This window comes from Fulmarus glacialis, unplaced genomic scaffold, assembly GCF_000690835.1.
Source record: "Fulmarus glacialis isolate BGI_N327 unplaced genomic scaffold, ASM69083v1 scaffold30589, whole genome shotgun sequence".
Classification (NCBI taxonomy): Eukaryota; Metazoa; Chordata; class Aves; order Procellariiformes; family Procellariidae; genus Fulmarus; species Fulmarus glacialis.
Window position 1 is genome coordinate 286 of NW_009235714.1, and position 25,645 is coordinate 25,930.

A 25,645-nucleotide genomic window follows, 5' to 3' on the forward strand; every position below is an offset into this window, starting at 1 on the left:
GGTTGTGGGGGTGTTCCTCCTTCAGCCTTGCACAGTTCAAGCAAATAAATCCGTGGGAGGGAAAGTGGTGCAACCTTTGTAAGGGGCTGATACAGGACAGAAAAGCTGGATGCCGGGTATTTCACTAGAAATAAGTACAGCCCTTCACTGAAAGAAAAGATTCACGGTGGAAGATAGTGTGTGGTTCAATTAGCAATGTAGATAACTCTCTCCCTCGGCCCCCCAAAAAATCCCAAGACATATTCCCCAATACATTGTAGAAATACTTGTGCTGATGGCCCACTGAGGTATATCTGTCTGCACTGGTTACGGAGCATCCCTGCCAATCTCATATGATGGATGAAGTGTACGTGGGACAGTGAGAGAAGTCACTGTGACTTCTGCAGATGCTTTAAAGATAACCTTTATGGCAGAATGAGTTTGAGTTTCTTTAACTTTTTTACTCTATGTATCAAGAGTCTGAAGACTGGACTGAGCATATTCGTAAGTAGTGATCAAGAAGTACCTCTTCTTCCTAAGGATCGTTGTATTGCAATTGCATTATAAATTCTGCCCTACTTGAAAATACTTCTGCTATAACTAGTGACGGTCTTCAGCAATCCTGCTGGACCTTGCATGTTACGCTAATTGCATGTGGAATAAGCTTTGTAAAAGCCCATAAAGAAGCTATGCATGTAAGGCTGCTTTTTCCTTCCCATTACTTATGATTTTTAGATACTTGAAAAGAGGGTGCTTTTCATCTTGTATTTTATTGTCTTTTTGGCCATTATCTTACAGGTGGCAAAACTCTGGTAATACCTGATAGTGATAAGAAAATGAGGCTGATATGTAATTGTTTAGGGGTCTTGCTAACGTTCACTGTTAAGTTCCATATTAGTGCCAACCAGCACTGTGGAACATCAAATGTACAACTATTTGCAGTTTGGAATATAGAAAATTCTAGTTCCATGGGCAAACAATTGTGCTCAGCCTTCAAATAAGCGTGGTTGGGTGTGATGCTATTATTGATGGGTTTATGCTTGTTGGAGCTGTTACTATTACTTGATTTTTCAGATAATGTGTATGTGGCAAATGTTGCCCCTCTCAAAATCAAATATCTGATCTGTTTCTGCTTGACGCAGTTCTTTGTTTCATCTGGTAGGTTGTATTTCTGATAATCACGTGTTGTTTTTCTGTAAGGTTTTATAAATGTTTTGCTTTGCAGGTGTTTTGAGGATCCTGACTGAAATGTTTTTGCCCCATATCAGCCTTGCAGATTTGGAACAAACTTTTTTCTCAAAGGTATTACCTAAGGTATGACAGCTTCAATTAAACGTGGAATTTTCACTCAGTCCAGAGCTAAAACCTGCTTAGAATGCAGTGATTGTTTTTTGAGGTCTCATGATATAATTGTTGATTTGGATGCAAAATTTGAAATTGATATTTTACCCTTTAAAAGTTTAACAATGTTGTGTTGTTGGATTGTTTCTGTGATTGTTACCATTCTTTACAGTGGGGAGAGGATCAAATATATGATGTTCTACTTTCTATATTCAGTAACAGAATTGGGTTTTATTTCTTTTTGAGAAGATTGGGCTTTTTGTAAAATGACCAAGGTGGAGAATTTTTATGTGAGGTAGCCTCTCAGGACAAATAAACTGAAGAATCCGACACTCATATGTAATGAATAAACGTTGTGATGTTTGTGAATAATATAGTAAATAAACTTTTAGACCATACTGGCCTCAGATACTTTCTCTTTTTGGATTAAATGATGGAGATTTTTGTGCTGTAGTTGTATTAAAATTCTTCAACGCCTGCATTTTAACTGAAGTAAAGCAGTGCCAAATTACTGATTTAAGTTTCAGTTCTTAGCTTGTATATTTTAAGAAGCCTGTAAAAATGGCCACTTGATTTCCATTTACTTTATTTTCTGTCCTGTAGCAAATTTTGGAGCTTACAAGAAAAATGGCTCATAACAGGCATATCCTGAACAAGGATTACTGTACCATACCCGTTTATGTAGTATCCTGCACATGCCTGGAAGCCGCTCACTGTCTTTGCAGTCTCAGCAGTAACACTCGTAAAATATCCAAGGACTTCAACCAAAGTAGAAATTATTGTTGTCTGTAGGTTATAGACTTAATTGCTTTATGCATTCAAACTGTTAATGATCATTCTCAACAAAAAAACAATTTTTCTGAGACAAAATGAAAGTCCTTTAAAATGATGTGGTTTTAACTAAGTAAAAAATCTTTGGTAGAATGAGGTATATATTTCAAGTGAATTATCTAGGAAGTTTGTTTTACTAACAGCTTTTATAAAAAGTAATAGCTAATATAGCTTCTGTCTATAATCTGGGAAAACTGTAAGATGGTTTATTGGTATATTATGCTTTATGGTATATTATTGGTATATTATGCTTTATGATTCAAATGCTAGAAAGCATTATTTTCTCCTGTGAGTTATCTCGGTAGCCCGGGACTCCATAACGAGGAAGCAAGCAGATATAGAATAGTGTCACTATTTGCATGTGTACATTTATAAATAAAATGTTTAAGTTTTCTTTTGTTCTGATAGACTCTACAGTTATTTGATAACTTGATGTATGAATTATCCAGTGAGGCCAAAGGATTAACCAGCCAGAATACAGAGTTATGCAGTACTGTAAGGAATCTTCTACAGGCAAGTCCCATGAAATAAGTTGTCAAAGGAATGTTTACATTATTCTTTAATTTTACCTAAACAACTAAGAGGTTTTTAGAATGTTTTTGTTGGCTACTAACCAGCTGGTTAAAACATAATTTGAACTTCCTTTGCAGTTGAAGTTCAATTAAAATTTTGTGAATGATTTGATTACATTTAGTGTGTGATGCTAATCAGAATTTAAAAAAAAAAAATCTCTAATTCTCTAAAGCAAATGGAATGTGATTCTCCATATTTAAAGAGTGAATCTGGTACCTATTTATACAGTCATTTAATTAAGAGTTTTAAAATTTTTGTAAATGAGAACAGTATGAAACTTTCAAAGAGTATATGGTATCGGAGAAAAGGTCTGGAATTGCTCGGTATTATTTTATGGAGCTTCATTCATCTTCAGCAAGCTACTTATTTATGCAAATAGCAGTGAACTTTAAATGCCATAAAAATCTAGGTGCAATTCAGCTAAGAAAAGATGCTTTTGAAATCATTGCGGGAGTGAAAAACATTGATTGTTGTTGTTTACTCTTGCTTCAAGACTATGGTGCAATTGTTGGAAACTCTGACCAGTTGTGTACGATACATCTGCACACTGCAAGAGTGTGTGCCTCTGGAGAGTATCCGCACCCTTCCATCCTCGGTTCTTTATGTAATAAAGAACACATTTATACACTGCAAGGTAGGTCTGTGTTAGGCGGAGAAAAATTCTTATACTGGTTGACTTTTAGGAAACACTCGCTTTGTAAGAAGATCCTATTTTGAAATAATACTGTTGTCGAATTATTATTTTTTTAATTTAAACTTAGTTGTTAAATAGTTTACAGAATGTACTTCGTACACAAGTACAAAGATGATTTTTTCAGCAGTCTGCCCAGCAAATCTGACCTGGTAGTGAGAGGCACAGACTGTGCTACATCCATGTTTTGCATCAATGTCAATTGAACATTTTGTTTGTGAATGTAGACTCTCTGTGACATCTGTGCACTTCTTATAGCTGCAGTATTCCGAGAGCTACAAATGGTTACCAAAATAGTGCTACTTACCTTATTTCTATGCAAGTTCCAAAGTGGATTGAAGGTTGCGATTAGGATCTTTATGTTGGTTACGATGAGTAACGTATACCAGTTTCAAATCTGCATTTTCAGATGCAACAGTAATTCCCTCTACAGCAGTGAAAATAAAACAAGGTTATCAATAAGGACACAATAGCTTTTGGTCGGTCTTCATTTTCACTTCAATTTTTCTTTCTTATGGGAACCTTTACAGCAGTTTTCCGTGTCAGGACTTGAACTAAGGTGCCATACCTTTATTTAACGATTCTGATTTGAAAGTATTGGGAAATACTTGGAATGCTACTTCCTTTGCTGCTAACCTTGTACTGTTTTGTTCAGAAGGGTGATCTTAGGTGCATCAAGGCCTAATGCAAAGCCCACTAAACTCACTAGAGCCAGGTAGATTTCATTAGTTGTTGATGAGGCTGCAGGTGAATAGCATTTTATATTTAGCAAATGGGTTGGTATGAGAAGCTACAGATCTGTCTGTGTATTGAGCTAAAAGTAGGTACGTCTATGCCTTGTTCTTTTTTCCAGTGAAATGTATGACAAAGCTCTCAGTGTTTTCAGCATGTGAAAAATCAGGCTGTGATTCCTGAACTGTTTTTTTTAAACCTCTTCTTCCCTGTTTCCTACAGGACAGTGAATCAATGTACTGTGGGCATCTGCACTTGATTTCTGACCTCCTACAAGCTATGTTCAAGGAAACTTACTCTCTTCAGAAGCAGCTGATGGAACTACTTGATACGATTTCCATGGGCTCTGCTTCTCCTGAAGATAACATCATAGATATGGTGTCAGGTATATGTGAATCTAACGCTTTTTTTAGTCTTGCTGTCTTTTTTTATATAGAGAGTATGTCTGAATTTTTAAAACAGGGTTCTGAGCATGCTCAGTTTCTGCTGTCCTAAACAGCCTTTCAGAAAGCAGCATTTTGAAGCTTGAAATATTTCCATTTTTCTCCTGAAACTTTCTCTGTGGGATGGGGCATATTGTGTAGGTTTGTAGGAAAGGGGCAGCACCTAAGCACTGAGCCATTTTCCTGATTCCGTGTCAATGTGGTGGTACTCTCTTAGTGCTGTTTTCCTAGGAGAGGAGCATAGCTGCGAACTCATGAATCTGATTTAACTCAGTTGTTGCTGTTACTATTTTGTCCTTAGTAATCCACACTGTGCTGGAGATATGCTCTGTCATTTCCAATATGGACCATGCTCTTCATGCCAATACGTGGAAGTTCATAATCAAGTATGTCATTGAACTCTTTGGATTTTATTGCAATATAAACAGACTGTAATTTTAAATAACCAGCATTTCAATAGTTTTATATTCAGAGCTTCAAATAAAATTGAAGTTAGAGAATTCAATTTAGCTATTTAGCTAGTATGAAAATTTAGAAATTTAGTTAAAAATTTGGCTAGTAAGTAGTATTAAAGGCACTGTCAGTGAAGATAGTTAGGAATCACATGTGAAAAAGTAATAGAAGCTTGACTGTATGTATTACAATACAGGAGAAAATTTGAAACACTGTTGTCTGAATAAATAGTTGTAAGAGGTCTGACCTGCAATTTTGTAGGCGTTTTTGGCTTGAGTTGTGCTGTCTTGCACTTTCGTCCTGCCTCTCCTCTGTGTTTCAGTCATGGCTATGAAGAGGGTTGTTCTCTCTAAATTTCTGGTTTCTGTGTACACAGTTATTGCACCAATTAGTGTTGTATAAAAGCCTAAATAGAAGAATTAGTTATTTGGATTTGTACTAACTCATTGCATGATCACTTCTGACAATTAAATACCTGATTATACTCCTATCTTTTAGGCAAAGCCTGAAGCATCATTCTCTGCTGCAGTGCCATCTGAAACACAGTGACATCCTCAGTGGCCTGTGCAAGGACACTCTTCTTTCTTTTCACTCCTCTTTGCAACTGGCTGAGCAAATGAAGATGTCGGAGTTACAGGTAAATTAAAAAGCTCCCAAAGCTGCCATTGACCTTGAGGAGGATAAATTCTTTGTGCTGTATTATTGCTTGGAGTAGTTTGGGTTTGGTTTTTTGTTTTGGGGTTTTTTTTGGTTTTTTTTTTTTTTTACTTCATGTGGTAGGCAGAATACCTTGTTCTTTTGAAACCACGTGAAAATGAGGCCCATAACTTAAGTTTAGATTGGGGATGTTTTAGTGAGGCACTGAAAATAAGTTCCCACCATACTCTGTGGGAATTTTTTTTATTTCCTAAACTGACGATATCCCAAGGTCAACCAAAAGATAATATTTCAATTCTGTATATTGCTATAAAAATGTTGAGGCATACTGAAGATTTCTGAAGTTTTTCCCCCATAGTTGCAGAGTATGAAGAGAATCAAGTTTGAAATAGGTTTTGAGCATTGTTAGCAATCTAACTTTCTTTTTTATTGTATTACTCTGTATATTAAGTTTTAGAATTGCTTTTTTGGACAGGAGGGCACTGACCTCAGGCTGTTCCAGAAGACAGTCAAGCTGTGCAGGTTCTTTGCTAATTCCCTTGTACACTACACCAAGGTAGGTTTTAATACTTGAATTCTATGTTAGTATTAAATTTAACCCTCTGGTCTGCAAATGGAATAATTTTGTACTGCATAGTATCTTAACAATTTATGACTATACCATATGGGTGGTATAATTAACATCCATGCATAACCTGCTTGTAGTTCTTCCACCTGTATATACTCACAAGCCTAAGCAGGATTACTGCTGTGATTTAGCAGAAAAACAAACACGAATAATAAGCTGTTACAAAATGTCACTGGGGAGTGGCTAGATGTCCAGTCTTTACAGGCAGCCTTGCGCCAATGCAATAACAACATTATCTGGAAGAATTAAGCAGATGAAACCTGTTGCTAAGTTTTCAGAATTGTTCCTTATTTCAACAACTGAAAATGATGTGGCGTTAGTTAAAGAAATGCCTGTGTACTGTTGTTAGCTCTGACACTAACGTCCTGCCCTTTCCCTGGCCCTTGCACTCTGTTGCTGTGCTTTATTTTTCTCATTATTAGAAGACATGCTGTAAATCTACCTGTTTTAAGAATGTATGTGAAAAAAATTTTACTCTCTAAGGACAGCAGTGATGGTGCATTCTGCATGTTTTGTCCCATGGCATAAAAGCAGGGGGGTGATTTTTTTTTGGCACAAAGTAAATAGCATTGTGACAGGATAAAACAGCCTTACAGCATGTATGAGAGCACTTCAGATTTTTATGGCTTCAGCTCTCTATGGCTATTACAACTGTACTTACTAATTTTTTTAAATAAGCCTATAAATTTAATTGTTTTACCTAAAATATATATACATGTAGTGTAATTAATCTTAGGAATACTTTGTTTATTGGTTGCTTTGCACTTGCTTTGTGCTGTGGATTGTTAGAACTTAACCAATTTTTGCAGTGTAGTACTTTACACACCAATATAGCAGAACAGGAAGAAAGTGTATTTAATAATGTATTTTATATTAAAAGTACCATTAAAAATTAATGGCTTTTGCAGGAATTTCTTTCTTTCTTCTCTGATTCGTGCTCTCAGTTACATCAGCTCTTTCTTCAGATACACAGGTAAGAGACATACAAATAAGTGATTACTGATAGTAGCTTAATAACATCTCCATATTACATTCTTAAAGTTGCAGGTGTTTTGAGATATAAAAATACAGTTCTCATTCAAGAGTTGTTCCTTTCTTTTTTCATGTACAGAAATCTAAAAAAATGTGTTTAATAAATTGGACATTTTTGTGTGGTACTAGTTCCTTAAACCCATTCTTGATCAGTGCTCTGAGTGTCCGATATTGACAAGCTACTAACTTTGTTGCAGTTGATTTTGTCAACATTTCTTAACAAGTTATGTGTAGAGTATGCAGATTGATCGTCTTGGGCACTGTGTTATTTATGCAATTTCATTTGAAAATTCTTTTTCTTAAAATCAAAATCCCTGAAGGTAGGATTCGCCCTTCGATCACCTTGCAGTGAAGCAGTTGGGCAGAGCTAAAGCAGAGCAACCCATCAGTGTACCTTCCACTTTGAAATAAACGGTAGCGTGATGTTAGTCAAATCGTGCAAAGTCAAGGCAGTTCAGAATTACCATTCCCTAGTAATCCTAATTTCTGTTTCATATATAATGAAACAGCCATGCTACTCTTTTTTTCTGTTTTAAATTCTAGTGAAAGAAAAAAAACCAAGACTAAATGCAGGTGTCAGCAGCAACAATTTGACAGATTGTTTTAACTTTAAGACAAAGTATAGTAGCATTTGTCCTGAAGGGAGAGAGGATCAGAAACGGAGTATCCTGAAATTTTTCATAGCTTTGCTGTTACGTTTATAATCTCATGAAATGTCACAAAAGGACTCTCTAGTTCTCCCAGAAGCAAACACTTTTTTGATGTGTTTTAATGTCATAAAGCATAACAGTCTGCAAGTGGCTTATCATTTTTCTTTCAAAAGTTTTGTTGTATTTGCTGCAATAGTGGGGAAGAATAGGGGAAAGCGGACTTCATAATAGAGGGCTGATTTCAGTCATTCTTTTGGAATTGAAACCAGGTTCTGTGGCGAGATGCGCACATGCGTGTTTCACTGCAAGATCAGGTGGATTTTTTTTTACGAGTTTCCTCTTCTAACTTTACTTACCTTGTAGATCTTTCTCAAATGGAAGGTTGTAAACTTTTATTCACTCAGCAAAACGCAGCAGGATTTTTGAGTAGGAAGGTAGCATTTTTACAGTCACTTTATAAGCTGCAAGAGTAGAAGGTTTTCATTTCATGATCTCTTTTGCTTTATTCTCATATTACTTCTTTTTTTCTTTTATTGCCCAGGGTATTTTTCTCTTCAAAGAAATTGTGGTACCCTTTTATTAGTGTCATGTGTTAAATTAGTGCTGTCACATTTATGATTGTCAAATTGTGTATACAGGTGTTTTCTTGGGTTTTCGTTGCTTGACTTTTTTTGTGATTCAGTATATTTCTTATACATGTTATGTATTTTACATGCATTTTCCATGAGCTTGTAAGGTTTTCTTTCAATGTTTAGTAAAATATTGGATTGTGATGCTTAGTTTAAAGGCTGAATGCAGAGTTGTAACTCTCGGGCTATAATAGATATTCTAAAATGGGGAGCCTTTTCTGTCTTTTATTTCACAATAATGAGGAAATCATGAATTTGCCTTTTAGTAGTTATTTTGAAAAGTAATGTTACTGAAAATGTTACTGAGAAAATTTAACTTTTTTTTTTCGCCCCTGCCCCTCTCCCCCCCCAGCAAATTTCCTCCCAGTCTCTATGCTCCAGAGATCTTGGAAGTTCATCGAGATGAGATATCCCGCGTTTTTCTTGTGGCTCTGGACCCTCTCATCAACCAGCTTCTTCCCTTTAGCCCTTTTATGGAGCAAGTGTTAAGTGAAAAGTTAGGTGGGTTTAAAATAACAGCTACCACTGCTATAGTACTATGTAAGCATCTCTAAGGGATCAGGATTTATATTTTGACTTTCTGAACCATAAGCAATATTCTGTACTGGTTTGCTTACCTCTTAATTCTCTTGCAAGTACTATGATACAGCCAGTTGCACGCTAATTCAGATGAATTTTATAACAGATAGTTCATGTTGCTGTTGAGTGCATCTTTTCCAAAGTACTCGCAGTAACTTCAATATTAATCTGGTTAACAGAAATCCTATCAATTTTGCTGTTTTGCATAGTTTCAGTCTACATTTGTCACAAACTTTCAAAGGAGGCTGCAATTTTTCTGCTGTTCTGTTGGTGGGGGAAGACAGCCATTTTTCCTAAAATAATTATTTTCTGTGGAAAGTAGAATGCCTTAAAACTGAAAAATTATGAGCTTTTTGTCATTTCTGCCCTGACCAACATGTCATAATTCTGAGATAGCTGTGCTGCCTCTTGGGAGATACGGTGTGAGCATCAGTTGCTCCTTTCCTTTCTGTAGGCTGGTCTTACTTCTCTCCCACACTGTGCACTCTGGCTTTGTGATTATCCTGACACACTTTGAAGAAAACTTGGTGTTTGAGGTGTCCGGTGCTTTCAAGGCAACTGGAAGCATGAGGCACCCAGATTGTAACTCCTTTGCGGCATGTTGCAGTTACAGTTCAGAACTGGAATATTTTATTTAGCTTTTATCTGAAATAGTATATTGCATTTATTTTTCACTTCAAACATAATGTTCATGATGAAACATTACTCTTTTTTCCAGCTGTGTCTATAAGTGATTTTTGATTGTTTTACTGGGAACTTTTATGTTTCACCAGTTGTTCATTGTTTGTCTCTTGCTTAAAAGCCAGTTTACACACACGATGTATTTACCAGGGCAACTAGCATCATATTTTAAAAAAACTTCTACAGGTCTCCCTCCTGAGCAGCAGCTGCCCCAGTGTCTCATCCTGATTACCATAATGGACAAGCTGTCCTCTCAGCCTGAAGAAGTGCAAACTCTTTGGAACACAGGAAAAAGGTACTAAAAAGATTTTAACTCTAGGTCTTCACCACAACAATCAGTCTATGTGGGCAAACAGAGGGGCTTGGTTGCTGGGGTTTCTTTCGCAACCGAATAGTAAAATTTGTCAGACACTATAGATTTACATCCTTACGCTGAGAAAAACAGGATCTGATGTTCAGTGCTTCAGGAGTGAAGGACACAGAGCCGGAGATGTCTTTGTTTTTCCAGGAAAGGAATCGTATTTAGACTACTTCCAGGATAAGAAGAGAAATGTGTGTACAATATGTTGATACTTTAAAATCTTGCATTTTTATGTCTGAACCCTCTAACAATCACATGAATTTGTAAAAGAGGAAGGTAGTCGGGAACATAAATCTAGTGTAAAAGCACTGAAGTTATTGCCACCGTTTCTGGTCAAAGTTTCTGTAGTATGGATGTTGTTTGCAGGATTTGGGATTTGCATATCTGTAACCCTTTTTTTTTTTCTTTTTTTTTTTTTTTACCCTTGCAGCCTGTCTTTGTTTTCAGCTCTCTTCTTCAGTTTCCAGCAATGTTCTGGCGAGCTTTCTCTCCCTGTTTGTTTGCCAGAGGTGATCAGTACAGGACAGCCAGCAGTTCCCATCACCCTGTATCACTATGTCTGTGTCCACCTGTGCTCCTTCATTGCTTCCACACTCCCATCACACTTTCCACAGCTGGTAAGATTGTTTTTTGCTTATCATCTCTTCAGCTGTTGTGGTGCATAGGTACTATTTAAAAAAGAGTAAGTTCTTTCTAATGATCTAGCTCTAAAGTGATGCTTAGGTATGAAGTGGTTCTGTAGAAAGCAGCCGTGATACAGTTACATGACTGGAGTTCAGTTATACCGTAAATATCACATGTGGGAAAGGGAAAAATAAAGCTTCATACAAGTTCTTGAGAACCTCAGTGGTGTTGGAAATTTTTGTTCTCTTTGGGAGGGCGGGAGGTCAAGTTGTTAAAAAAGTTCAGTGTTTTCTTTTATGCAGTATTCAATTTACCTGGTTTTGTTAGTCTATAGTGTGAAGTAATAAAGTGGCATTTAATGTTTAGAGTAGATTATATTGTTGTGATTCCAGCTAAGAACATACCATAAAATGGTAATAAGCAAATTTTTCTACTTCAGAAGAGTATTCTGGGCTTTGATTAACAGTATGTAACGTTTTAAAAGTTTTTCACTTTTTGCTACACATAGACTAAAGAGCCTCTAGATAAATGTAAACCTTTATAAAGTTAAGAGCTGTCACAAAAACTATAGCCCTAATTTAGGGGTTTTTTCCCTGAATGCTACATTCCTCTTTCAGATAGAATGAGTGTTGCTAAAAGAGGAAAAGGTTTTATTTGGTTTTCAGTAAGCTGCCAATAAAGCTGGCAAGAAAATTGGCAATACGTTGGTTTAAAAAAAAAAAAAAAATTTTTTTTCATAAAAGTTGCCTTGCAAAGAAGGGATGCACAAGATGAAATGTTTTGAAAAGTGAAAGATCCTTAGCTCATTGAAATGAATGTACACGTACATTCAAAGTATGCAAAACTAAAGGTGTAGCTGCTTGCTTGATGGTGTAGCTGAATATAGAGTATGAAAATGAGTTCTTACAACACTTCAAATTTGATAAGCTGAAAATCTTACTAGGTTTTATGCTAACTAGTGGAGTAAAAGTAATAGTAGGCCTGCAGCCTGTTTCTGTGTGAATTTACATATATATTTTCTCCTCAGGAGTATGCTCTGCTGGATGCTGTGCTGGGTTCTAGTATGATCACGTCTCTGCTAGCAATGGACTCGTGGTGCTTCCTTGCCCGGTAAGATGTTTTTATTACCAGTCAAGCAGGATTTCCACAGATCCAATTAGTTCTGTCGTTGTACATAATTCCTTGAGAGAGATTTTTTTAGATTCTTTCCAGATATAGAGCATATTTTGAAAATTAGGAGCAGAAATGGCTTAACCATTTTTGCATTCATGCAAGTAAGGGGAACATACCTTTTCTATTATTTAATAATTGTTTTTTTGGAATAGTTGTCTCAAGTAAATTGTGTCTGTGCTTAGAGGAAGTGGCCATCTCTCAGACAAGATTTATAATACTCAGTCTGTAAAAGAGTAGGAAGTACTGACTCACAAGCTTCTGTCTCTCCCACATTCCAGGTATGGAACAGCTGAACTGTGCGCTCACCACGTTGTTGTGATTGCCCACTTGGTAAGAAGCACAGTGACGTTTACAATTCGGCACCAGCTTTAATCCTAGTTCTGCTGGCAAACTTTCTAAATGACCAAAGACAGGAGTTTCATCTTTTTCCAAATCCAAAATTGAGATTGTTTTAGTTCCTCAAATTGGGTTAGTAATTAGCAAAAGCAGTACTTTGAAAATCTAAAGCAGTATGACTAGTATTTCCAACATGTCCTGCATTGTTTTATTTAGTGTTACTGCTGTAACTTTCAGAACATTCTGTATAGAATTCATTTGCCGAGTGGTGATTTTTTTCTTAATTTAATTAGATGCATTCCCTGTTTTCCTAATTCAGATAAAGTCTTGGCCTAGTGACTGTTACCAGGTCTCTGCCTTGGGTGTTCTGCTGAGGCGTATGCTGTTCTTGATGGCTCCAGATCATCAGGCAAGTATAGCACCATCATCTTCTGTCTTTAATAGAAGAAATTTAAATAAGTAGCCTGTGTTAAAGTATCTTCTTTCAGTTCTTCAGAAGTGGCAGGATGTTGAGTGCTCGCTTGCTGTACTTGATATTGTATTTGATATTACTTTGTCATAGTGGATCCTAATTTGTGCAGATGTGCTCTTTAATAAAAACAACAAAGGCACATATACCTTTCTAAGAGTGGTCTTACTGGGCGGCAATGAAGTCCTTTTTTTGACTAAGTATGAAACCAGCACATCTCCCAGATTTGCTGAAACCGTTATGTCCTGTCATTGCATCTGCGACTGGTGTTCTCATGTCATCAGATATAAAGACTAGTATCCTTTCCTGTCAGTGCCTCTCTGTACACCTCAAAGAGGCTAAAGCTCTTTCTTCTACTTGCTAGGGCCATTGCTTCAAGCAGCTGAAGTTGCTTAATCATTCTGATGTTCTATATGTGACAAGGGAGGTGGCAGTTTTATAAGGTTTTTGTATAAAAAGTTGGGTTTTATTTAAATGAAAGGTTTTACATGCTTTTTTTCATGTAATATTTCTAAAGCAAACTAGTAGTGCATTTTGGTTTCTCAGCTTTCTGACACGTTATCAAATTGTCTTCTGGTCTGTTTAGTTCCTATTAACTTTTGTTTGCAGGTAGAATTTGCTCATAAGTTTCTTCCAGAAGAGGAGGAGAACTTGGCTGTGTGGCAGCACGTATCCCTTAAGGCCCTGAATCCTGATCTTAGGAAACGAGTGGCATGTCAGCTCTGTGTGGCAGGGCTTGCACAGTGCAGGCGATGGCTGAATAGCAAGCGCGCTTTGGGACAGCTCCGACCTGTGGTAAAGGAGACTTGGTTCTCTTTGTAAAAATGTGTGAACTCTGGATTTCCAAACTATAAGGATTCTGTTGCTGCCGCCTCAATTCTATTTTTCTGTGTGTTGCACAGCTTTTTACCATGCCTAACATAGCACCTTAGGACCCTTTACTCTGAGGGGGATGATAGTGGAGGTCATGGTGTTTTAGGAGGTCATTAGTTGTTCTAGTTGTTGTTTGGTCTCTGGGTGAGCAGATGTATTTTTCTTCCGAATGTCATACAATTACTTTTAAGTTTTAAAGTCCTGGCCGCTTTTATGCGGCATCAAATCTGAAAGATGCTCACTGGTCTCCTTGGCGAAGGAGCGGAGTGTGAGAAACCAGAGACTTCCACATGAAGTATCTGCTGCCAGCTTTCGCCTTCCAGTGCAGTTAATGACTACAGCATCGTGTGAAACTCACAGGAGTAATGGATGGTTTCCTCGCTTTGGAAGCTTTATTGGCCAGTGGCCTGGTGGATTAGCTGTACTGCACCGCTGACACAGCACATTGGGCTTCTTGCCATCTTGTGTCGTTTTAGATATTTAATACAAGCCTGGGGTTTTGGTTCATTTTACATGTAGGTTTTTTTGGTCTTACACGTTTTTTCCTACTAGAATACTGCCCTTTCTGTCCTGCTGGCTGCCTACAATTTTGCTGGTGACACTCTGGAGGCAGAACTTCAGGCATCTATCTTGGGAGTGCTTGGTCAGTTCTGGACTTTTCTCCAGGCTAAGCAGGTAAGAGAATTTGCTGCTCCAATGGTGAAAACATGATGTCTTTGAGAGGCTGGTGCTGTTTCATCATGTGTTTGTTACTAAGTTGTTTTAGTTGGATTGGACCATTTCTGTAAAGCACAGTGTAACTGCGCTGCCCATCTGCTGTCAGCTGGTTTATGTATTAGGCAGGCGCATGCTCTGGGAAGCAGAGTTTGAATTTTCCTGAGTATTGCATGCATGACTCCTTGCTACTCCATCTGTTGCTCAGTGTCAGATTCAGACTTGCTTAACGAGAAGTCAGAAATACCTCATTCTGATTCATACCAGTTACAAATTTGGCCTCCTATTATAAATGTTCATTAGAATGTGAACAAAACTCATGGTGATTTGATGAGTATGCAGCTTAGCACATGAAAACCCGAAAAGCTAGTAACCTTCCTCCCGTATTTGAGAACAAGGGGGTAAGGTGATTCCCTTGCGACTGTATACCTATACTGCAATTGCAGTAAAGAAAGAAGGATTATCATGGTTCATACTCTGAATTTAAAAAGTTTGAGAGTGGGGATGAAGAAGAGCCAACGTGTTCCTTCAGAGGTCTCTTCCAACCTCAGCCGAAATTTGGCAACTGATAAGTGAAAAGAAATAGTTCAGATAACCTTTGGCTGCTTATATTAGTGAGCAGAGGAAGGAGATGAGGCATAAGAAATACTCTTAATAAAAATCAAAGAAGAGGGTTTTGTGAAATATGCCTACCTAGAGATATTGATATGACTATTTCAGTATTTTCTTCTGCTGCTTACAATGTGGTGTTTTATGTGCGTGAAGTTAGGCTAAGAATTTTGGAACATTACTGTAACTTTAAATTCTTTCTTAAGTAGTTATTCCATAAGCTAAAATGCAGTGTTATTAATATCTTGTGATGTGTTGAAGGTCTCAGATGAGCCATGTCTCCAGCAGACCCTGTGTTTGTTACTTCATCTTTTGGAATTTTTCATCCAAGTATTAGATGCTCAACTGATTACTCAGGTAAAAAAACCAAAACCAAACCTTCTTATGAATAATTTACTTCATGAAAACCAAGCTCTTTGTAATTTACTGAAATCTCAAATGAGTATTTCATGGTCTGGCCTTCTCTTAACACATGGAGATTCCTAATTTTATTTCTTCCTTGATTACTTTCCTGGTCTTTAAACCAAGTGTATGGCACTTTGGTTAACTTTGCTTTTGAGAATCCCATTACTCTGTAAGATAATTAAGATATATGGATATGCTGTAGAGCATGCTTATTTCTTTCTGAAATGCACACTGCAGCTTTATCCTAGGTGTAGGATGCCTCCTTTTGTTTTCAGTCCAGTTTTCCAAAATCGCTGTCCTCAGATTTAAAGATAAGACAGAAGAGTTTTCACCTGCAGTCTGTTTGATGGAGCTTCACTGGGGTTTGCTTTCTGCAGGTATTTGCACTGCAGTCCTCCCTTTTCCAGTTGGATCCCCCAGATCATGTTCGTCTAGCGATGGTGGATTTTCTCTCTTCTATGGGAAAGGTGTTTATACCACAAGAAGCACAGGTAAATATAATTGTGGCCTTATTTAGATAATCTTCAGTCTTTTGATAAAAATATATGCTATTTATTTAAATACAAAGTGAAGGATCAAGTTCATCAAAAACATACAGGAGTGCCATGACATTGTCATCTTGGAGCCTTATTAATGGTCTACGGCAGTTTTATTTCCATCAAGACATGCTGACCGCATGTAAGATCTTTCGTTTATTCATTTGCTTGTTGCTTCTCACCAGTTAGAAAGGACTGACATTTGAACCTCCAAGAAGAAAGAATAGAACATGTCACCTCCCTTACAGTGTTTTTTTGCCAGACGGAGCAATAGCACTCTTGCATTTCACAAACCCAACCCTTAAGCTTAGCGTGATTCTTTAATAATAAATCATGATGGTAAGGTATGCACAACTAACCCTTTGGAACTGATAGATACTTGTTCCTCTTTCAGAGGCAAGTTGGACCCCAGTTGTTGTGTTTGTTTGCTTCTCTGCTAGCTGACCAGACCTGGCTGATTCACCAGCATGCGTTGGAGGCTTTCATGCATTTTGCAGAGGTAAGCGTAGCGGAACTCTGGATGCATGTATTTGGCTCTGTTAACTTTTGTTGTACAGAAATTCTTTCATCTTAAATGTTTGCTGCTCTTCCACTGACCAGTTTGGATCTTGGTATTAAAAATGCTATTGCACATCAAAAGTAATGAGGGCTAACGCAGTTGTAAGTGATTTCAGGAGCTGGAAGTGAAGGAAGATTAAGCATCGGTTGCTTAGATTGGTTGCAACAAGAAAGGGATTCTCATAGAAACATTTTTTACTTTGTCTATTCCTTTGTTAATATGAATGTACTAAGCAACTATTACTCAACACCTTTGACAGGAAACAAGCCATGAAGACGTTGTTCCTCAGTGCCTTAATTCTGAAGAAACTAAGAACAAAGTTGTTAGTTTTCTGGCTAAGGTATGTATGTTGTTGAACCATTTTACTGCTTTCTTAGCTGATGTTGTACACATCCATAATAAGTTGTACATGGCCTATGTCTATGTGTACACCTGCATCATCTGCATGGCAATTAAATAAGTAAGTTTAAAATAAATTGTTCTTTTAACTGGGATCGGGTTGAACTTTTCTACTTGCTTTAATCAGCAGAATTAACAACTGCCATTCCTATGCACCCTGCTCTTCCAGTACTTCCCAACTTTGATTTAAATGCTTTGCTTTTCCCACCTTGAACAAAAGAAATTATTAAATTGCAGAGTTATTGTTGTAAGCAGGGAAGTTATCTATTAAAAAGACAGGGATTTCATCATTCCATTAGTTGATTTCGTCCCCCATTTCTCTTGGATCAGTTTCTGAAAGCTAAATGAACGTGTATGAAGCATCTTAGTCCTTTTTGCATGTTAGAAAAAATTCTTTTAAGAGCAGATGGCTATTCATGCAGAACAGAGACAGCGGGGGAAAAACGGGGTGGTTATCATGCTGTGACCTAAGGCAGGGCTATCTGGATGAGCAGTTTTTGACAAGCACATAATTAGCAACAGAACTGATAGCTGCCAGTGATGCTACACCAAAGTTGTTGTAGATAACTTCAATCTCCTGCTCAGAAGAGTGTGCAAGAAATTAGATTCAATTTGAACATCACGTTAAGATCTCTCCCTCCTTCCCCCTTGTTCTGGTATACAAGTTGAGCCTATGAAGGTTGGTAATGCTGCCTTGGTTTAGTTACCTCTCCTGTGGCTTTCTCCCCAGACAAGGCAAGTAGAAGAGACAACAGAAGCACGAACAGAACGCATGAAACAAGAAAGGATTATCTGCAGTGCACAGTTTATGAAAATGGCTGGAGAACTGGAGTCAACAGGAGAGGTACGTGCACTTCTTTAAACTATCTGGGCTCTGTTGTCAATTTCTGTCAGTTCTGGGAAGTATCGAAAGAGGTTCAAAATGGTCTTGCTGCCCTCCGTGTTCTAAGAAAAAAGGTCTCATGCACTCCTGGCCCTTAATATTGTATCTGAATGCTCTGTACTGCCAGCCAGCTGGCAAGAACTCTCACAAGGCAAGGGAGTCTCTTACAGCTCTTCTCCATCAAAGGGTTTTCTGCATTTGAAGACTGATCACTCCTATAGAGCATTATAAATGATGTCTCATGTTTACTTAAATCTGCAGCCTCTGGCAAAAAGAGCATGTCACCCACCCTCTGAGGAGCAGTATAAGTCAGCGGTAGGCACGATGGAGGGGGCAGTGGAGGCTGTGAAGCTGCTGCTCCGGAAAGGGTCACCCCCTGCTTGGCTTGCAGTGAGACTGGAGGCTCTACATACAGCTATAGCCATCCTCAGGGACAGTGTACGGTAAGGCACTCAACAGGTTTTAGAGACAATAAAACAGCTCAGCTCCCTGTTCTGAGGGAAGAGATGTCTTTGTACCATGATTGCTGGAGAAGAAAAAACTCTGACACAGGGTGATGCTCTACTGTACTGCTGGGTCTCGGTTAATGTGCCAAAATGAACTGAGGTGTGAGATGTTGGCCCATCTTTCATAGTAACTGGCTGGAAGGACTGATATATTTTAAAGGACACTATTGTGCATCTGAGCTGTCATTTTGTATATTGCCAATGTATAACTTGTTCTTCTAAGCTACTGTATGATGATAAATATTTCACAAGATTGTATTTTGAATACAAAGATGTTTGAATCTGTTGTAAAAGTAAGTTACCTTTGTTCCTGTCACGTACAGGTGACCAGGCAGTAGGTGTTTTTACCTTAATTTTAAAATACACTCAAGAATAACAGTTACAGGCTCTATACTGTTCTCTGAACATACCTCTGCTGCTGGTTCCACTCCATGCTAGGGTCATCTTTTAAAAATAATCTTTATTGGTCACAGTTAAGAGCAGAAAGAACGCGGTGCTTAAGCAGTTTGTGTTCACTCGTCCTTCACTGCACGGTTCCTAGCACCTCTTGTGCCACCCACTGACAGAACTATATAAACAGAAATAAATAAGTTGAGTAAATGGTACATTCATCTTAAAGTCATCTCTTAGCTAAAAAGTTAAAAGGAGCCATTTCTAAGGGCTTTACTTTTCTGGAGGGGGAAAAAAAAAAAGGCACATTAACCAAGGAACTCAGTGTGACTTTCATTTATTGTCATCAGTTTTTCAGAGCAGGGATGAGTTCTGGAACAATCGCTTACATTCTTACACCACTCTTGGCCTCCAGTAGCATGTCAGCACCAACACACCCATCGTGCTGTTCCTCCTTCCGATAGCAGTGGCACGCACCACAGCTGGGCATATTGCTTGAGTGTAGGCCTCACCCCTGCAGTTTTTGGCACAGACTGGAAAGGAGCATCCATTGCAAGAGATCAGGCCCCACGGGGTCTTGCTGGCTGCTGCAGCAAGTGCCTGCCTTCTGGCAAAAGCAGTGCTGAGGTACTTATCCATTGTATTGGGGAAGCAGCGACTTCTCTTACAGAATCCAACACACCATAAGTTGCCTTTGTCTCTTTCAGTCCCATTACCAGTTAGTATCATCTTCCCAGTTCAGCTCTTCTTCTTCACCCCAGCCTGCAGCTTCAGCCTAGAATCACGTAAAATTATCAACATTAAGGCACATGTACTGTACTTTGCACAGCCACAGAAGCCAGGCAGTAGCCTGTGTGGCTTGCCGTGGCAGAGCAAGACATTCATCGAGAATGCCAAAAACCCCTCAGAAGACCAAAAATGAAGTGCCAGTATTTGCAGCTTTCTGTCTTAAAGAACTTTTAACTACAAAAGGAAACACCTTAAAGACAAAGAGCAAAGTAACAGGGACATTCTTGTATTTTTTTTCCTAAAATTAAAGCAAGAACTGTTTGTACCAAAACCACTTCCCATTCAGAACAGGATGCTATAAACTAGATGATTTCTTTCCCCCTAACAGGAAACAGCTGTTGTCCTGCTGTAGTCTTACACTATGAGTTTGATCTCACCCATCCACTGACACAGCTCTTCTACTACTCCACATCACTGACTACACTACAGTGAGTGACTCACCCCCAAAACAAGGCTGAGACCACGACAGTGGTCTTAAAAATCAAGTGTGCCATTTTCAAATGTTGTAAACAACTTCAGTTTACATCCAAGGCTCCTCTCCCCATGCTACCTGCTACCCCTGTGGTAGCTCTCTTGAGGCTGAATGAGCAAAACAACTTGAAATCAACACCTATTCCCTAACGGAGTTACGTGTTCAGATGGCAGTGTTGGGAGTGCTATCTCCCGTCCTAGGAAACACAAGCAGTCTCTGGAGTCTCTATGCTTACTTGAAAAGGCAGTTTTATAACCCCCCTGGTCTCTGAAATGGAGAAATGTCTCAGTTATTCTTTAATGAAAACAAAGCCCCCAAGAAGCTTTACTCTGTAGTCCAGAGGTTCTGGTTTCCGGGTCTTTTATTTACAATGCTGTTAGGTTTCCCTAGAAGAGCCAGGAGCAACACTGAGTCCTGAGCATCTTCTGTTCTTGAAACCCCCCTTCTGTCTGTGCTTGGGGCCACGCCTGTTCAGCAGACGGGATCCAGCCTTGTTTTACCTGTCCGACAAACCAACTCTCCCTAATGTAGTGTAGGGTCCTTGCATCCAGGATATAGCAGCACAAATTAAAAGCCCTCAGTCAGTGCCTTTAGTAGTGTACAAGTTAAGTCCATTCTCTTACTGTTTCTTAACACAGCTGTCTTGCTGCTGCAGTAACAGCCCACTGAATTACCTGGTGCCTGATAAGAGGCATCATTCAGAGCTCAGCATCGTGTATGCACAGGTAAAGACTCAACTGTGCAGTCATACGCTGCTTGCTCAGGTTATCCACCATCTTATTAAGGAGCCAGCTGGTGCTACAAGAGTGTGTTGTGCTATGTACATGCTCTCAAGTGTGCAGTCATTTAAACCCCACTGCTATAGTCTCTTACCTCAATAACATCAGCTGCTGCAAATTTGGATGAAAACAGCACATTCTGGGAGGCACCTTCTCTGCTGGATACTACACCAGAGTGACTGGGAACAACCACTTCTGTCCTCGCTTCAGGTAAAATCAAGATAGCCGAAGAAGGTTTAATGTCTGGGATCATGTCAGCAAACCAGTCCAGCTCAGGGTCTTGCACGGGTTTCCTCTTCACTTTGATCGTGAATTCTTCTCCTAGGCCAGACTCCGATGAAGACTTCAACCTTTCCTGAAGGGTTATTTTTGGTGGCACGGTTTCTCCCAGCTGTTCCTGGTGGTCCCAGTTGTCATTGCTCCAGCTGCTCCCGGGGCAGGACTTTGTGGGGGGATTCAGTCTGAGGCTTTTGAGTTCTTTGCTCCATTGATGGGTACCTGGCAGAGGCCTCACCGTTTCAACTGCATCAGCTTGTGTCACAGTGAGGCAGTTTCCTGAGGACAGTTCAGGACTAGGGCTGCTGGGTTCAAAGTCATCCCAAGGCTTCTCATCTACAGCATGTTCAGCAAAATAAGGTCCCACACAGCCCTGTGGCGCTCGGGGCTGAATTTGAATGTTCACAGTTTTCTCAGTCTCCTCTGGCTCACTCCAGTCTGGCCACTCCTCTGCTGGCTTTTCGGAGGTAGTCAAAGAGCTCCTGCTGCTCCCTAGCGTATTAATGCTTCCAGGAATTCCATTCAGGGGGGACTGAGTGTCTTGCTCGCCTGTGAAAGACAAAGGCATTACATACGCATTTCAAGAGAGCAAGTGTAGAGACAGAGTTGTGCCTAAAACTCCTTGACATCACAGGTAGCACCTGGCATGGAAATAAGCCAGTGATGCCGATCGGAAAGATGCTTCAGTGCGAAGCTCCTCTCATATTAGAAAGCACAGCCACATTCCTTGCACAAAGGAGGGGTATTTCATCTCAAAGCCCTGGGGCAATAAAAGCTGACGGCTGATAAGCAATAGGTGACTGAAAAAAGGCTTCTGAGGTCAGAGAATGAGCTGACTTATAAATCCAGTGTATCTGCCAAGCTGTGGGAGGGGTGAAAAAGCACAGCAGAGAACCTGCTGTAAGGAAACAGAAATTCAAGGCCAGCTGGCCAGCCAACAGTCTGTGTATATCAGATTTCCCAATAACTATTGCCTAGGAAGTCAAGGGTACACTCTCCTTCCTTCACTGTTACCTTCCTTGGTTCACTGTATCTCTTTCAGATCAGCACATGGGGGAAATTAACATCTTTTCCAGCAATGTTTCATTTGTAGGACACTTGATTTCTAAAAAGGAAGAGCTAGGGCAAAGTTTTACCTGTCTTCAAAGCCAGTGGATTGTCTCGTCGCACAGAAAGCTTCTTGACAGGTACATTTCCAGCGATGGGAAACACACTAGAATTGTTCTTCAAAGGCTGAGAGGTTTGATTTCTCTGATTGCTTACAACATGACTGGGGGAGTCTGCAGGGATAAAAGAAGAAAGGACACCAGGTCCACAAGGTGCATTGTCAGTCTTAGTTGAAACTGCCCGCAGCATTGGAACGTTCTTATTTACAACGCTGACAAGCAATACTGAAGGAAGATTGGCGCAGCAGTGCAACAGCTGCACATAACACAATACTCCTCTGTTCCTGCCATCTGCAACTCTTGCCAATACAAAGTTTGGGCAACTGTAAATGGTCAGTTTTTGCTATGTTCTTTCAAGAAATACACAATGAACAAACTGATTATGATCAGAACAGATGATTAAAAAATGCTGTCTGCCACCTGCCTGGATTCAAAATCCAGCTTCTGTACCGCATAGCAACTCAAATCCCCCATTACCTGCCTCTCGTACAAAAGCACAGCACTGGTAGTCACAACAATTCAAAGCGTAAGCAAACTCATGTGACTACACAAACCCTCTTTTATGCCTGGGCATGAGCGAAGCAGCTCACAGGAGCAAGAGGCTCTACCCTGAAGGCTGTGCAACTGCCTCCCTCGTATCACACCTGCAGTGAGGTGGGGTGGAGGCAGTAAAGGCCACGCTCTGAAGCTGCACAAGGCAGGTTTGTTTCCCTGGGCCAGTGACGATAGCCTGGCAAGCACCTAATTCCAGTTCATTTCTGGGAGTTGCAGCGTGGTGGTGATTCACCTCGGCCATGCGAGGCCCTGTGCCACCACCCCAGAATAGCACAGCTTGGGCCAGTGCTGCATCGGCTTCCACGTGGCTCACCTGTGTCCCCAGCCAGCTGCGCCTGCCTAGGCCAGGGGTTACCAGCGCAGCCAGAGATGCATGGCCCATGGCACTGGAAAGGACTGCCGTTAGCACACAGAACCCACACCCTCCCCAAAGTGCCCTTCATAAAGGGCACCATCCTTTTAGGGGCTTAAGCAAAGAGCTTATTAAGCCTCCCGTGTTCAGCCTCTAGTACCGTTTTTTGCAGGTTGTCACTCACTGTTGAGGACAAAGGTGGGTTTTTTGTTGTTTGTCAATAATTAAATCAGGTCTAATTTTAAATATATTCTGAAAAATAAACCTGGTTTTAGCATGCAGTCCAAAGGGGTTTATTTACTATAGTCTACTAAAATAATGTAAAGCAAAATAATGTAATGAGCCATCCACAGATTTTAATAAAGGGTGGTAACTGTCAGTACACACATGATCAGGAAGAAGACATTTATACTTAAATTAATCTCTATCATGCATTTCAGTTGGTATCTATATGTCTAAAGTAGAACAAATGCTGATCCTTCCCTCCAGTTATAAGCATTCTTAGTTTGAATATCCAGAAAAGCTTTCCCTTAGTACATTCGGTTCCAAGTTATCTAGCAGGTGCAGGGACTACTGTCTTCATTTGGATTAGCTGAAAAGCCTCCTGAGAGCTGAGAAAATAGGGAAGTTCGTATTGCTTTTCCAATCTATGAATAGAAATTGGGGGAAGAGGATGAGATTTACTATTTTTAAAAACATGAAGGACAGAGGGAATATTAAACAACTATCTGGCTAAGTACATAAGTCCTTTAGAAGAGCAGTATTAATTTTTGCACCAAAGACAAACACACACACTTAACGATCTCCTTTACTTACAGAGATTCTTAAATGAAGAAGAGATTTAATTTTTTTTCTATATATTTTCTACATTTAAAATACTTTTATATAACTCTACTTCTGATATCAATTCTGTATCTGCAAACAGCACGTAATTGAGAACTGAAGTTTAGTTGCAAATTAGCTTTTTTTCAATTAACCTGTCAAGAGCAACAGATTAGTCATCCAAGAAATTCTGCCTGTGTTGCTTGGACAGAATGGGCAAGAATCCTGAGAGCACTCTGACTGTATCATTTACCTTCTGGGGAGAGATCAGCAGTTTTCATGAAACTTGGTGCAGAGCTTTTGAAAATCTTCGTTCTTTCTCCACCTATAACTACTTCAGGTCCAAGCAGGGAGACGAGAACTGCTAAGCTGTGCAGCGTTATCGCAACGATAGAGTCACTGGTATCTCGAAGGCCCAGCAGCACCTACACCAAGAACATGATAACGTTACCAAGAACAGAAAATTCTGCTTTTTCACTTCTTTCCCCTTTAAATGTTACATTTGCAGCACATTTCATTTCTATGATCTCCCACAGCTCTCAGTAGATACTGGACATTATTCCGTAGCATAAAATCAGCCTTCCACTTTCTGTTACAAGCTAAAGAGGGTGGCTGATCCTAGTGCCTGCCGAGTGCTGGACCGTAACGCCAAGGCAGCCTGAGCTTCGACTGATCATTCTTCCACTCTTGACAGCTGTGGTATGAAACAGAAACACAGTCTCTTGTTGTGAGACTGCCAGTGAAGGCCGACAGGTATCGGCAGAAGCGGTGTGTGTGACAGAGGGCATCGGCTTTAACAAAAACACCACTCCAGATCAGGATGGGGTGTAAGGGTTAGGGCTTGTGTAGAAAGGAGGTTGCAAACTATTTATGGCCAGCACTGTGAGATCCTAACTTTAAGCTACAAACCAACCCGAGTAGAAGAAATCCCATATTCTAGAATATACTGCCTATTGTTTTGCTGTCCTTAACCTGTGGCAATATGATGTTTTTCAACTCCTCCCGAGAGAACAGTCCTGCGTAGGCGTGAATGTGAGACAGCAACACCATTCGAACGTGCTCCTCGTGAACCTCAAATAGCTTCAGCAGCACAGGAATGACGTGCGTCTGGAACAAGGCTGGCGACAGGAGGCAGCTGGTCTGGCTTTCTCCAATTTGGTCTAGGGAAGAGAGGTGAAGATGGGACAAGGCTGCTTCAACAACAAGAGACAGCTCACCCAAACGCTCCTCACTGAGAAGCAGCTGAGATCTACAGTGCCACCCCACTGCCAGGTCTGATTTCTTTGTCAGCTGCCCACAGAGCTTGCTTGGGATGTCAGAGATGGGAGGGAGGAGAGGCAGCAGTGCCAGTGTCCATGGCTCGATGGCTCTGAACAGGGAAGGTCAAACAGTGGAAAGTACTGCAAATGGGGAAGCACACACAACTGTCCTTCCCAGTTCTGTATGTTACAGTATTTGTTCTGGTTAAATGAACACCACTATTCCCGTGATTTAATGGAACAACCACTCTGAATTCATTCCAAACTTGTCAGTAATGATTCTGAAGAGAGAAAGTATTTAAAGGTCACCTTTTTTTGGACCCAGCAGATGAGGAAGAAAACTCTTGACAGCTACAGGTTCTGCAAACACAAGCTGATTGAGTAGAAGAGGCACCAGCCGTGACGCTATCAGCTCCTCCGACAAGCCCGCCCCCCTTTC

The 25,645-nt window shown here is 39.8% G+C and overlaps 2 protein-coding genes across 2 annotated transcripts in view; one reads left to right on the forward strand and one right to left on the reverse strand.

The window, feature by feature from the left end:
* LOC104082864 (chromosome unknown open reading frame, human C1orf112) overlaps positions 1 to 18,287 on the forward strand; it is an 18,456-nt gene extending 169 nt beyond the window's left edge. Inside the window, exons 2-24 of the mRNA XM_009586128.1 lie at positions 444 to 483; positions 1,205 to 1,293; positions 2,560 to 2,664; positions 3,218 to 3,358; positions 4,370 to 4,532; positions 4,892 to 4,976; positions 5,542 to 5,680; positions 6,176 to 6,256; positions 7,237 to 7,301; positions 8,992 to 9,140; positions 10,086 to 10,194; positions 10,691 to 10,877; positions 11,912 to 11,994; positions 12,336 to 12,387; positions 12,713 to 12,802; positions 13,472 to 13,657; positions 14,288 to 14,410; positions 15,320 to 15,415; positions 15,841 to 15,954; positions 16,394 to 16,498; positions 16,818 to 16,898; positions 17,688 to 17,801; positions 18,102 to 18,287. Coding sequence (XP_009584423.1) covers positions 444 to 483; positions 1,205 to 1,293; positions 2,560 to 2,664; positions 3,218 to 3,358; positions 4,370 to 4,532; positions 4,892 to 4,976; positions 5,542 to 5,680; positions 6,176 to 6,256; positions 7,237 to 7,301; positions 8,992 to 9,140; positions 10,086 to 10,194; positions 10,691 to 10,877; positions 11,912 to 11,994; positions 12,336 to 12,387; positions 12,713 to 12,802; positions 13,472 to 13,657; positions 14,288 to 14,410; positions 15,320 to 15,415; positions 15,841 to 15,954; positions 16,394 to 16,498; positions 16,818 to 16,898; positions 17,688 to 17,801; positions 18,102 to 18,287 — 2,583 coding nt within the window. The remainder of the gene's footprint in view (positions 1 to 443; positions 484 to 1,204; positions 1,294 to 2,559; positions 2,665 to 3,217; positions 3,359 to 4,369; positions 4,533 to 4,891; positions 4,977 to 5,541; positions 5,681 to 6,175; positions 6,257 to 7,236; positions 7,302 to 8,991; positions 9,141 to 10,085; positions 10,195 to 10,690; positions 10,878 to 11,911; positions 11,995 to 12,335; positions 12,388 to 12,712; positions 12,803 to 13,471; positions 13,658 to 14,287; positions 14,411 to 15,319; positions 15,416 to 15,840; positions 15,955 to 16,393; positions 16,499 to 16,817; positions 16,899 to 17,687; positions 17,802 to 18,101) is intronic.
* Positions 18,288 to 19,059: 772 nt separating this feature from the next.
* SCYL3 (SCY1-like 3 (S. cerevisiae)) overlaps positions 19,060 to 25,645 on the reverse strand; it is a 13,788-nt gene continuing 7,202 nt past the window's right edge. Inside the window, exons 8-13 of the mRNA XM_009586129.1 lie at positions 25,516 to 25,640; positions 24,920 to 25,107; positions 24,201 to 24,372; positions 22,189 to 22,332; positions 20,871 to 21,601; positions 19,060 to 19,511 (exon numbers count right to left, since the gene is read on the reverse strand). Coding sequence (XP_009584424.1) covers positions 19,449 to 19,511; positions 20,871 to 21,601; positions 22,189 to 22,332; positions 24,201 to 24,372; positions 24,920 to 25,107; positions 25,516 to 25,640 — 1,423 coding nt within the window. The 3' untranslated portion in view covers positions 19,060 to 19,448. The remainder of the gene's footprint in view (positions 19,512 to 20,870; positions 21,602 to 22,188; positions 22,333 to 24,200; positions 24,373 to 24,919; positions 25,108 to 25,515; positions 25,641 to 25,645) is intronic.